This window comes from Nannobrachium achirus (assembly GCF_963921795.1).
Source record: "Nannobrachium achirus genome assembly, chromosome: 17".
In the NCBI taxonomy this organism is placed as follows: Eukaryota; Metazoa; Chordata; class Actinopteri; order Myctophiformes; family Myctophidae; genus Nannobrachium; species Nannobrachium achirus.
Genome location: NC_137824.1, coordinates 39,095,008 through 39,108,919, shown reverse-complemented (window position 1 = coordinate 39,108,919; position 13,912 = coordinate 39,095,008). Strand labels below are relative to the sequence as shown.

Sequence of the window (13,912 nt, the reverse complement as noted above, 5' to 3'; positions counted from 1 at the left end):
CATCTATCTTGAGGCCACAGACTCGTTGGGAAACGAGTTTGGGTCGAGTTTGTTTTAGGTCGGCCTTTCCTGTATTCGCTCTGGAGCGTCAGCTAAATGCCAACATTATAAATTGCAGAAACACTGTACATACTATAATGGGAAATATGAATATCCGGTCAGGGTGAAGGTTGACAATTTATTTAAGAAGATTCAGGCAGAGCAACAGAGCTGGCTCCATGGCCAGACCTTGGGCCCTGTGGGGCAGAAAATAGCAGATCTATAAGCTCACAGCATGTCGTGAGCTTGTAGATCTGCTATTTTCAAATAGCCTAGGTATAAAACAGGGCTAAAGTGAATGTATGTATGTTTTATAGGCCTAATATAATCATTTATATCTGTAAAGTAACTAGTAACTAACGTTTTCAAGTATATTTTGATCCGCGATGTAGGCTATAGTGGAGTAGAAGTGAAAGCATTGGAAATTGGAAATACTCAATAAAGTACAAATACCTCAAAATTGTACTTAAAGTTGTACCATGTAACTTTTTTTATAAAACAAATCTTAAAATTGTCCTAACTGTTAAATCGCTAAAGTTTTAGAACACCCACTCCGTTATTTTCAGCTTCTGAAGCCTTCTCTTTATATGTTTTCTTCTTAGCAGTGACAGGGGCGGGATTTCGCGCCAAAATGACGTAATCTGCATCATCTGTATACGTTGTGTATACGTTGCCCAATCACATCGCCGATCATGCACACATGGTACACTACCGGCCAATCACAGCTTATCTGCTCTGGTCTCCAGGAAGCGCCTCCGCTTGGCTACAGTGTTTACCATGGTGAAGGATTTTAACCTCTTAATCCACAAATCCTGGCCAGAAAATTACGTTCTACCATGCGTTCTACCCCTCCACGGATTACTATCGGTCGCGGTGGTTTGCTGGCGCTGCTCCGGTGGTCCGCGGCGGTGGTCCGCGACGACTCCGGCCGAAAAACGGCCGAAAAAAGCAATACCGCTACTGACCACTAGTTGAGCAACTTACACAGTATAGGGGGTGAGGACTGGGCGTGGCCTTGCAAAAATCGGCCACTTCCGCCCGCCATGTTCGTTGCTATCTTTCTTGTGAGACTCTTGGATAAAAGGAAGCGATGACCGGAGAACAGCATTGACAGTTCGCTGGTTGTAGACAAGATGGATTGGTCAATGCAAGTGTACTACTCTATTACAAGTCGAAGTCCAGTAGGCCTATTCAAAATGTACATGAGTAAAAGTATAAAAGTATAAAAGTATTGGTAATGGTATCAAAATGTACTTAAAGTAGGCTACCAACAGTAAAAGTAGGCCTACTCATTGTGCAGAATGTCCCTTTCAAGTTATCAAAACATCTTTTGAAAATAGCATGGATCTAACATTGTGAGCTTGTAGATCGGCTATTTTCAAATGGTCAAAATATATATGCTGAAGTTAATGATGTTTTGTAATAACAATCAAAATCTACAAAGTATAGTAGGCCTAGCATTACTAAAGTTTTGAAATAAATGCAGTGGAGTAAAAGCAGGCCTACAATATTTGGATCAGAGATGTAGTGGAGAAGAAGTAAAAATATTGGCAAAGTACATATAACTCAAAAGTGTACTTAAGTACAGTACTTAAGTAAATGTACTTAATTACTTTACACCACATAGCGTGCCTACAGCCAGTTATTGGGCCACTGCCAAGACCACTTGCAATTTGACTCGGCCATTACTCGGTCAATTTTCATCAAAAAATTTAAATTTAAACGTGTCCATATTCACTGGAATGTCTGCTTTCATTTGCTGGTGCTCATTATTGTCTCCCAATAAAAATATATCACGCTAAAATCGCGACTTCGGCTGTCCATGCATGAGCGCAGAAAGAGCACAAGCAGATCAGAACAGCCATCACATTCATCCGTTGCTTTGGAAATAAAGATCGGTTTATAATAATATAACATTCCCTATAAACTGTAAAATGTGTGTGATCGTTATGTTGATCAAATATGGTTTTATTGAAATGCAATCAAAGCCTAGAGCAATTGAAGTATAAAAGTATCATTGCTCAACAAGTAGAAAAAAGTACAGACTGATCTTGATGCATCCAAGACCTAGCAATGGCAATGGCCGCCAAAGTGGGCGGAGTTAAGCCCCGAATCTTGCGGTGATGTCATAACCGACAGTCCCTATAGCTTTAAGTACAGTAGTTATTAAGTATAGGCTATGTATTTTTACAATGACGTGCTAACAATAAAGGTAGTAGTTACAGAAGTCTTCCATATATGGCGACAGATAAATGCTGACACAGGGTGGCTGACGGTAAGTATTCGATCGTCAGCTGTTAAGTTTAACAGCTGCTGTCAAGTTATATTACAGTGATGTGAAAAGTGGCTGACTAGCTTTGAGTGTATTTGTCATTGCTATCACAATACAAACAGATGAATTACCTTTAAACACTTTTGGAGAAAATGTTAAAATAAATTGTAGAAAGTGAAACATTGCACACAGGCCTACACTGTAGGCTACCTTTAGACACTTCTGGAAGAAAATATATTGTAGAAAATCTGTACATACAAACAGATCAATTGAAATGTGAAATGGTTTCGGGAGACTTGGTTCACCTTGCATGCTGAAAAGTGTCAGTCTCTAGGAATAAAATAAAAATAATTCATTGAGTGAATTGTAGTAGAAAAGATAAGCGACTTCATTAGTGTAAATTCATTAATTTAGCGATTAATTTATATAGCATGAATATCAATGAAATAATACAGCCTATCACCAATTTACCTGTTATATTACTAATCTGTCTCAAACTCTCAAGGAACTGAAGGAAGTTACATTCTTGGCTGAGCAGGGTCATAGACTGCCCGCCTCTATCACACACTTCACTACCGCCAGGGGGTGTTGTTGTGTTCGGTCTGGTTTATTAACTAGGCAAGTCCAGCAATATACTGTACCAAAAGACAAACAACTTTCATTTCTAATCAAGAGTAGTAACTAAAATGTATATATGCCATAGGCAATATGAATGTTCAAACACAGCAGTGTTACAAGATTGTGTGCTAAATATGGTATACTTAAGTTGTGAGCTGAAAGAGATAGAGCGGTAGAGGTAGGTGATGGAGAGGAAAGAAATTGAGTCTAAAAACATTGGTTTAACCCATTAAGACCTGGAACACATCTGTGTCCCGTTAGACTTGAACCGCTTTAACCATTATTTTATGCTTTAAAAAAATAGCAGATATAGGCTACAAGCTCACAGCGGGCGCTGCAAGCTTTTAGATCTGCTATTTTGAAAAATCATGACAATTTGTGCAAATCTTTGAATATATTGACCAGATTCTATAAATGTCTTCAAAATCCTTCTAAGGTTTTTGAAAAACTCATGTTTCTATCATCAGTGGTGCTCAAACTTTTTAATGTCAAGGACCCCTTGAATTACCGGTATATGTATATTTGACCACGGACCCCATCTCAAAATTTGTTCCAGGGATCCCTGGAAGCAAAGATATGAGTTACAAAAGTTTGCTTTGAAAAATATATATTCAAACATTTGCACAAATGTTCATTTTTTTTTGCCAACGCATAAAATAATGGTGAAAGTGGTTACAATCTAAAGTGACACAATTCCAGGTCATTGAGCCCTGTCAATAAGTTGATGAAAACAGGCCTAATACACACTACAATCCTATTGCTGTTTCACAACATCAGATCATGGAAAGAGATATTTTATTGACAGGGGTCTCTTCTCAAGCGTTCTGGGGCTGTTGAACTTTGTCGCCTGCCGAGTAGAACAACTTTATTTTCTACACTTATGGAGCCGTATCTATGTTCCCCACGTTCTATGTTCCCCGCTTACCCAAATAAGGTTCTATGTTACCCACTCAACAAAAGAAAAAGGTTTTATGTTCCCCGGCCCATTTAGCCCACCAAAAAAGGTTCACCCAAAAACCCAGGAAACACTCATTTCTCATTTCTAATTATTAATAACATCTCTAAACACACACAACGGAACATAATGAGGAGAAATTACTATCAGAAAGTTGCCCTTTGGGCTTCACACCACATTGTGAGCTTGTAGATCCTCTACTTTCACTACTTCTTAAACAACTTTTTTCTAATTTATGGACTTTCGGGGGGAGGACCGAAGTGCATGCAATCATATAAGTAGTGAATGGTTATTATAGAGGATATGCGTGTGACATCATCATCATACCCGGAAGTTATGCGGGCACGCCTAGGCCTATTGAGTAGCAAAAAAACTACGTTCTGGCCTTGACAGCCCATACATCCTAACAGGAAAAAAGTCCTATCAGATTGCATTAAACAACGTTAAACAAGATTAAACTCACTTTGCCACTCAATTTGCCATTCACTTTATGCGCATAGTCGCATACCCTCTATAACAGATGGGTCTTAAATTGCTTCAGTTATCAAATCAATTTCTGTATGCCTATGCTGAGGAGAATCCTCAAAATGTAAATAACACTCTGTAGACGCTGAAACATTATTCTCTGCCAACAATGTAATAGTTACAGAGTAGTGCAGACTGCAGACAGATACATAGCAGAGAGCATAGCCCTAGACTCTGACTCCCGGAGCTGTCTTCACATGGCTAGTTATACTATACACCTCATTCGCATATTACATGAGTCGTACAATCATTGGTTACAATCATTCCCTAGTACGCTATGATGATTGGTCTGGTTCTCTTATTTCAGACAGCCTCTGTACCCACGTCTGGAGAACATCTGGAAATACATCTGGAAATACTCAACTGAATTTCAACTGCGTCACAAGGCCTTCAACTCTGTCTAGGCCCAGAGATGACTTCTCTGTTATATGGCGTGAAAGCTAATCCTATAACTTTGTAGAATAAGGATTAAAGATGATGGTTTTCTGCTTCTCACTTCTTCACATCATTATTGCGAGCCCGACTGACTGAACGGTATGTAAACATTGGGCATGCTTTGCACGGCGAATGTAGTTTATTCCTGATATTAGTTTGTGTACAGCAGGGGTAGGCAACCTTAGGCACGGGTGCCAACATTGGCACAGGGGAGCGGGAGGGTGATCACTGGCACACTGGCAGAAGTGTTAGAAAGATGATTTAATGTATATTTTAAAATCAAATATTGTTTTATATTCTGAACTTTGACTGGGGACTGGGAGTCGGGGCCATAGGTGGGTTATTGCTCTGAGTCTAATGATCGTTATAACAATGTCCTGACAATCAAAATATGTCAGACATGGCACACTGACTATCTAGAAACTAAAAATCACACCCGTGTGAACTGAGCGGTGGTCGTGGAGGCTGTGTGTGTGTGTGTGTGTGTGTGTGTGTGTGTGTGTGTGTGTGTGTGTGTGTGTGTGTGCGTGCGTGTAGTGTATACTGTATGTGTGGGGACTGGGGACAGTATAAGAAACCCTTTCCGTTCCAGTCAGTATCCCTGTGCAGGGCAGTTCTCCATTCCTAAACCTGCCATTCCTACCAGCCACTAGTAGTACACATGTGCAAAAGTCTTTGTTTGCTGCTCCCCCCTCCCCCTTCAACTTTGCGTGCGTTCGTGCGTGCATGTGTGCATGCTGTGGAGGTGTGTGTGTGTATTGCAGTTGATGCTCAGGCTAGACTTAACAGGCTAGACTCAACAGCACCCTCTTTGGTCACTCAGTGGAAGTCAGGCTACATACAGGCTACAGACCCACACGGAGACACGGATGGAGACTCGGAGACACACACGGATACACACACGGCCATGCTATGGAGCGGTCTACCACCGCTCAAAAACAAGGCACCCGATTTAAAAAAGGTTGCTGACCCCTGGTGTACAGTATGTATATTTCATGTCAGTAATTGTCTGTTGTTTTCTGTTTATTTCCAGGTTTACAAACCTAATGTTCTAACCCTAATAAGTGTTATAGTGCTTACAACTATTGAAAGACATGTGTTTTAGCACTTGTTATAGCATGTTACATTTTCATGAATAGAAATCCTGGAGTTTCTATTTCCCTATTGACGATGTCACTGGTAGGTGGGTTTCTGAACTGTCCACAGCCCTCCTCTGAGACACAGAGTAGACAACAATGGTCTTCACTGTTAACAACAGTCAATAAAACGACTTTGGCTTTTATGCTGACAGCATTAGTCTCTATTCTTCACAAAAGGGTAATTGTAGGTAGGCTACTAGCATCCTCAGTCAGATATTGTTGATTTAGAGTAAATACTTCTCACCCCAAATACCCAAATACAATGCTTTCTCTGTCTTTCGACAGAATCGACACACGCACACACACACACACGCACGCAGGCACGCACGCACGCACGCACGCACGCACGCACGCACGCACGCACGCACGCACGCACGCACACACACACACACACACACACAAACAAACACTGGTGTGTGTTTGTGTGTGCCACCTGCTCCTCTCTCTCCCACTCCCTCCCTCTTTCTTTTAACCTCAGGGTCAGTCCTTGTTGGCTGCTCTGTCCATTATTAGGTACGTAGGTGGAGTTGTGCTTCAGCAAAATAGAGTTCATAGTTTGGATCAGAGAATGGTTTGAACAAAGTGGAATATTCAATTGATAAACAACCCGAACTCTTTACTACTGTAAAGAGCAGATAAAACCATATCTGCTCGCAGCTTGTGGTCTTGTGTGAGGTGAGTGAACTTACTTAAACATTATTCCTCCAACAAAACTGCTAGTTAGACTAACAGTGTGAAGGAGTCTCTTTGTTCTATTCCCTCAGGCCTATGCACAGGTCTACTGTTTAGTTCCATTTTTGTTTTTTCCATTTTGCGTTTTGCATTAAGCTTCATTAAAGTTTTATTTATTTATATATTTTACATGTGCTTCAAAAAAGTTGTTTAAAAACAACATAGAGATAATTATATTGTGTCTCATTTGCAAAATGAGACAAAATATTCATTCTGATAGCTACCATCTCATAGAAGAGTTGATTTCCAATTTTTCTTTTCTTTTTTTTTCACTATGGCTAAAACACTAAACTCAATTATTTAAAATCTCATCCACTCCTTTCTTTTTTTTTTTTTTTTTTTGCAAAATTCTCACTCATTAGACATATTTTACACTGTGATGCACTCGTGTTGCAAAATGGTATATATGGACTGCAAAAGTAAAACATAGGGACACCAAGGCAACAACCCAAAATTGTTCACTCTTGTTTCAAATGATGTGAGTGGAATGTATCTATTGTGCATCTAGCATTTGGCAAGATCCAAATTCCAAATCTTTGCTTCTGGGGGACTGTGGAACAAAATATTTTGAGATGGGGTCCACGGACTAATACATAACTTGGTGGTCCCTGGAACAAAATATTTTGAGTTGGGGGTCCAAAATCCAAATCCAAATTCATTTTGGGGGTCCTTGAGTTTGAGAACAATCAGAAACTGGATTCAGAAGACTTGATTTGTAGAATCTATATCAGTATTTATCAAACTTTGAAGGACCCCCAAAATGATATGTATTTGGCCGCGGACCACCATCTCAAAATATTTTGTTGATTTGAGTTAAAAATTATCACTCTGAATTTGGGTCTTGCCAAATGCTAGATGCAGAATAGATACACGCATGTGAGTGTATACTGTATGTGTGGGGACTGGGGACAGTATAAGAAACCCTTTCCGTTCCAGTCAGTATCCCTGTGCAGGGCAGTTCTCCATTCCTAAACCTGCCATTCCTACCAGCCACTAGTAGTACACATGTGCAAAAGTCTTTGTTTGCTGCTCCCCCCTCCCCCTTCAACTTTGTGTGTTTGTGTCCTGTGCTCTAGGCTGGGGAATGTGTTTGTTTACTGTGTCCCTCCCCCTCCAGTGTGGCTGTGTGTTTGTCCTTAATAGGAAAAGCTTCAAATAAGCAAATCTCATCCACCAACAACCCGATATTGTTCAAACTAATGATGTGATCAATCTGATGAATACATTACTAACCAGTTCAGAATGCACAGGTGGAACAGGTGTGTTGAATGTTGATACCAACAATCAATGAATCTCTTGACAGTTGTACAACATATTTCAGTGTAGGCCTACTGAATTGTGCTTTTCAGTTACATCGTTTTCTCTGTTTTATTCTTTCAGTACTTTGCAAATTGCATTTACAACGTAATGTTTTTCCTTTTACTATATGGCCTACTAGTATGTTGTGTTCTAATGTTGTTCTTAGTGTCTACTCATTGTTCTGTAGTCATTTATATATTTACTGTAGTATAAAGTGGGAAAATGTGTTTGCGACCGTAAGGTCGCAGTTTAGTATCAAAACCTCCACCGGCCGTCCGTCCGTCGGTCGGTCGGTCGGTCGGTCGGTCGGTCACACGTCACACGTCACACCTTTGCCCTGCTCATATCTCCGCATCAGTATGACATCACACCACATGTGTACACAAACCTTTGTGTACGTTGCTGTGGCAACAGTCTGTTGTTGCTGGTAGTTAGAGAGTCTTAAATGTTAAATTGATACATCTAGAACTGCAACTTTCTTTATTTTCTTAGCAAGTATTCTATTGATTACTTTTTCAATTAAAAAGTAATCAATAGATTACTTTTTTAATTGAAGCATTTTTTCAAATGAAGCATTTTTTCAAATGAAAATGTAAACCGGGTCAAAATGAACCAAACCAAACTTAAGGGTTAATTAGTTTGATTAACCACTTAATACTTTTTTTTTTCTTACAAGTGTTGCACAATCATCAGATTTCTTTTTTAATAATCAATTAATTAGATGAATTATTATACTCCTAAATGTACAATGTATGGACAAAATTTACCTAACATCAGTGTATTTCCTTTTCTTTAGGAGTGCACCATGACATCCGTGCCATCACTGACTCTGTTACCTGCAGATGACTATGGCACATTTGATTATGATGATTATGGTAACGACAGTGATTCTTACATCATTGATGGATTCAGACCACCGCCATTGTGCATTCATCAACCAGGGTGTGTTACCCAGGTTGTGGTAAATGTGATCATTGTCCTGCTAGGGCTTTTGGGGAATGGCCTGGTCATCTGGGTTATTGGCTTCAAGATGAAGAAAAAGACAGTCAGCATGACGTGGTACCTCAGCCTGGCCCTCTCCGACTTCATCTTCTGTGCAACGCTCCCTTTCAACATCAGTCTACAAGCAACAGGATCTTGGAACTTTGGACTTTTCATGTGCAAGTTCACCTCCTTTGTTTTGTTTCTCAACATGTTCAGCAGCATCTTCCTGATGTCAATTATCAGTGTTGACCGTTGTGTGGTTGTTGTGTATGGGTTTTGGGCCCAAAACAATCGCACATTGAAAAGGGCAGCAGCTGCAGTTGTTGTTGCCTGGCTCTTTTCTATGCTGCTGAGCATTCCCTCCTTAGTGGTTCGTGACATAGTAGAGCATGATCATGTTATGAAATGCTACAACAATTATGACATGTCCCCCTTCAGCTCCATGGGAATCCCTGTCTTTCGCTTTGTTCTAGGCTTTGTGTTTCCACTGATGATCATCACTGTGTGTTATTCTATGATCATTGTAAGGATAAAGAACAACAGGGTCTACAGGTCTGCTATGCCTTTCAAAGTCATGACTGCCCTGATAGTCACATTTGTCATCTGTTGGCTTCCCTACCACATCTTCATTTTGCTAGACATTAACCACTATCACCATCATGCATTCATGAGAACTGGATTGATGATATCAGCGACTCTTGTACATGCAAACAGTTGCATTAACCCGTTTCTCTATGCATTCATGGGCAAAGACATTAGGCAGAACTTGTTGAGCACTTTCGTTTCAAAAATGGAGAATGCGTTCAGTGAAGAGTGTCCCACTGTGTCTGAGAAAGAAGTCACATATATGTCTCAAGCTGTCTAAAAAGAAATGAGTAGGTCTACATGTCTTGTCTACACCAATGCTTTGCAATGAAACACTTCGAACTTTAGGGGACAACACTTTTGAATTGCCACATTGCAGGTTGGCACGGTTTTGAGATTCTGTTGAAAGTGGTTGCAAGTATCTAGCGAATCATCATTGGTGTGAACCCGGCTTTAGCCTGCCTCTTATTTCTCAGCTTGATAATAGATAGATAGATAGATAGATAGATAGATAGATAGATAGATAGATAGATAGATAGATAGATAGATAGATAGATAGATCCTCCTACAATCATCTGAGCTTGTGTTCAATGTGTTGCTTATTGTTTATCAATGCACAACTGCTGTAGCCGGAAGCCTTTGGACAAGCAAAAATTAAATTATATCTACACATATCTGCTGCACATGTTTGATGATGTTTACAGTCAACAATTTATACTCTAAGGCACCAGAGAAATGACAGGTGCTTTACTGCCAATTCAACAGAGCTTTATTGGCATGAGAAAGCATACGTTTACCTTGCCAAAGCAAGTGTCAAAATATGATAAAAACAATTAAAAATGGGGAATATACAGTATATTCAGTTGGAGAGGGTAGAGCATTGTGTAAACAGAGCTATGTCACATTTAAAATGCTGCCACCCCCCCTCTACTGAATCAGCAAATGCACCAGGCACGAGGGGGAGGTCAGAGGTGGTATCTCAAGTCACAGAGACATTCCCTTGCACCGGAGATCAATGCTGACCTGGACTGGCCTCACCATTTAGTGTGATGTTTAAACAAAAGAGTGACTCCACAACAGGATGGCGGAGGAACCAGCCAGGCAGACAACAGAGGAATGTGCAGACACGGTCTCCCACTCACAGGCCACAGGCACATCAAAGACTTCAAAGGGGGCTTGAGCCCCTTCCATTTTACCCGTCTGTAAAAAGTGCCCTCTCCAGACCATCAATGCCATTTTCACTATGGTGAAAGACACACAAATGCCCTGCCATACCTGAAGGCAGCGTTCAAGAAAATTGCCAGACTAACTTGAATATATGTCGAAGTGTCCTTGGGCAAGACACTGAACCCCTAGTTGCTCCCGGTGAGCTGGTTGATGCCTTGCATGGTTTCCACCGCCATCGGTGTATGAATGTGTGTGTAAATGGGTGAATGTAATGCACATTGTAAAGCGCCTTGGATAAAGGTGCTATATAAATGCACCATTTTACCATTTTTAATGCAGCATCTTATGTTGAAAGAATGGCTCTCACTCTGTAGAAATCCATGCTGTATACGCTCCAGTATTATTGCCTTTTTTATGCTTAGTTTGAGGTTTCAAGTACTGAAAATAGCCGGCCTCCAAGCTCAAAACGCGTCGCAGCACAACGTGTTGTGAGCTTGGAGGTCTGCTATTTTCAATATTTTCACCAAAAGGCCCTTTTAGACATTTCAGCCCCTGCCTTTCTAACATTCTCTGCATGTCCCTGCTCCCGCTGACTGCCTTGTCTCTGACTTAACTCTCTCCCCATCCTACTTATCCCCTGGAATGAAAGTTGTGAATTAATGTGTGACAATTTATAAAATGTCTGTAACAAGTTTACCATAAGTAAAGGTCTACCCTATCATAGGTTTAACCCCAATAACATTAATATTGATATTTTGGTTAGTTAACCTAAAGGTGAAATATACAATATTAAAGTGTGTATTATTTTTGTATTTGTTGTAATAATATTAGTAGTTGAATGTTACACTAGTATTTGATACAATTTTCAAATCATTTTTCCATTGGAAATTCTAATTTGAATATAATCTTTGAATCAGCTGAATATCCTGAGAAGTTGTAATAACCAAAAGCTAGAGGCATCTTCACATGACCTCTGTGAAGAGATGATCAGTCTCCCGGACACTGGTTAGACTGTTCCTACAATATATATGAAGTGTATCTTTTTTGGAACTTTTCATTAACAGTCCAGCCGTTGCATTGCTGAAGAGGAAATAATGTTAAGGCCATATGTAGTTTAAAAGTTTGATCCCCTGATTCATTTCTTACACGCTTCACATACAAATGAGTCAAAGGGAGGGCCTGTGTGTGTCACCAAAGGTTATCACTGAGACATAGCCTAGCTCAGCTAAACAATCCACCCATGTTAACAAATGCTGGGGATGTAATAGACCCCTTGTTTACAAACATTGAGACTAAATGCACATGTGACTGTATAATGTAATCAATTCCCACCAATCCCCAAACCTGTTGTTTTGGGGAGCGCTGGTTTAATTTTGGTACCGACCTGCGCGCGCATCTAGTTCTTATCAGTGTAACGTGGACCAGAAATGCATATACCGGTATATATACTGCAGCTAGTTGCATCTCTAGAAGAGTGGAGAGAGGTTTTTGGGTTTGCTTTGTTTTAACTTCTAATCTTAAGAAATGGTGCCTCAACCCTTGAGGCTGGACTCACACAGCTGCGTGAAACATCTTCTCCGTATCGCCTGAGAATGGCCACTGGGAACGCCGTACTGATGCATTGTCAATGGAAGGTTGTTTGGTTTTTGTCGTTGCCGTGTCTCTAGCTCAACCGCAGCCTGTCTTTTGGCCAAGAGACACGGCAACGACAAAACACCAAACAACCTTCCATTGACAATGCATTAGTACGGCGCCCCCAGTGGCCATTCTCAGGCAATACGGAGAAGATGTTTCACGCAAATGTCTGTACAGCGCCTAAGAGGGGTTAAAGTGAGTTAAGTTTTTGTTGTTGTTTTTGTTTTGTTTTTTAGCTTTGCAACTTCTAATTTTGATAACCTACCAAAGATCTTCATTTTATTGGAATTTTAGCTTTGGTTTTATTGTGCAAGTCTTTTAAGTCTCATTTTAAGTGTTTATCCTTTTAAATAATATTGTTTATCTAAGTTTTATCTGACAAGAGAACAAGTTAAGCCTCTCAATCAAGGCATGTCAATGCTGAGTTTAGATTGTGAGCGGAACCTTTGATCTTTATGAGTTAACGCACTTGGACCCAATAATATTTCTAGGACCACCCTGCAGCAAAGGTTCACTCAGTGTGAACTGACTGAGCTCATTGTTGCTTGGACTGGTCACTATTAAGTACTATTGAGTGCTGAGGGGTCAGCACTCAAGTCTGTGCTCTGCCTGTCACTGTGAAAATAGCAGATCTACAAGCTCACAATGTGTTGCATCATGCATGTATCGCCTTGTGAGCTATGTAGATCAGCTATTTTCAAAAGGCCATAATGTATTTCGGGCTGAAGTGGTTAATGTATGTTTTGTATTAATCAAAAATAAAGTAACCAGTAACAAAAATAAAGTAACCAGTAACTAAAGTTTTCAAATAATTGTTGTGGAATAAAAGTAGCATATACAATATTTGCCTCTGAGATGTAGCGGAGTAAAATTGGAAATACTCCAGAAAGTAAAACATACCTCAAAATTGTAAATGTAGGCTACTTATAGAAATAGTTACTTTACACAACTAGACCCAAGGCTAACTTAACCTGACTCCGCCAGAGTTTAACTCAATGCTGCCACCATCTGGCAGAGAAAGGTTAAAAGTAACTATTCTCAGTAACTCACCTCCTTTACTTGGTTTGGCTGTGTGTCTGATTTAGAACAGTTTAACATTTCTCATACTATTTGGAGCTTGTAATCTCAGTCTCATAATCTGAAAGCTCGAGTTAGAGAGCCCATATTCTATTATTGAACGATTGTATTCTCAAATTCGATGTGTTTCTGTTAATAAATATGTTTTAAATCTTAACTTGTTGACATTATTTTTCTGTGTATTAAAAGTGGATATATGCCTACATGATGACACTGCAATTTCATATCAAAATAAGTGAATATAGTAAAGATTTACTAATATCAATATTTGAGATTTTCATATATTTTCATATCTCATAGGCCTATTGATAGACTACCATGCATGATATCCCCACTTCATGTCAACGTTATCTTTGAATCTGCCTTGTAATGTTGTAGTAGGCCTCTCATTGTATCTTTCAACATCATCGCGGAACCAGCACAACCGCCATCTCATTCTGACATCACTTT

General features: G+C 39.9%; 1 protein-coding gene across 2 annotated transcripts; it reads left to right on the top strand.

The window, feature by feature from the left end:
• The first annotated feature begins 6,474 nt into the window (after window positions 1–6,474).
• On the top strand, window positions 6,475–13,158 carry LOC308302024 (chemerin-like receptor 1). Of its 2 annotated transcripts, XR_013962923.1 has the most exons (3): window positions 6,475–6,658; window positions 8,811–11,178; window positions 11,251–13,158. XR_013962923.1 is itself a non-coding variant. In XM_080746180.1 (2 exons), exon 2 carries the CDS (start codon window positions 8,820–8,822, stop codon window positions 9,861–9,863), a length of 1,044 nt encoding a protein of 347 aa, XP_080602306.1. In that variant the 5' UTR covers window positions 6,475–6,658; window positions 8,811–8,819; the 3' UTR covers window positions 9,864–13,158. The 2 variants fall into 2 exon arrangements, 1 of the variants encoding a protein (XP_080602306.1); XM_080746180.1 differs by having other exon boundaries at window positions 8,811–13,158.
• Window positions 13,159–13,912: the final 754 nt, after the last annotated feature.

Bases quoted from the DNA above. Each gene is read 5' to 3' on its own strand.
- LOC308302024 (XM_080746180.1), top strand. From the start codon at position 8,820: ATGACATCCGTGCCATCACTGACTCTGTTACCTGCAGATGACTATGGC.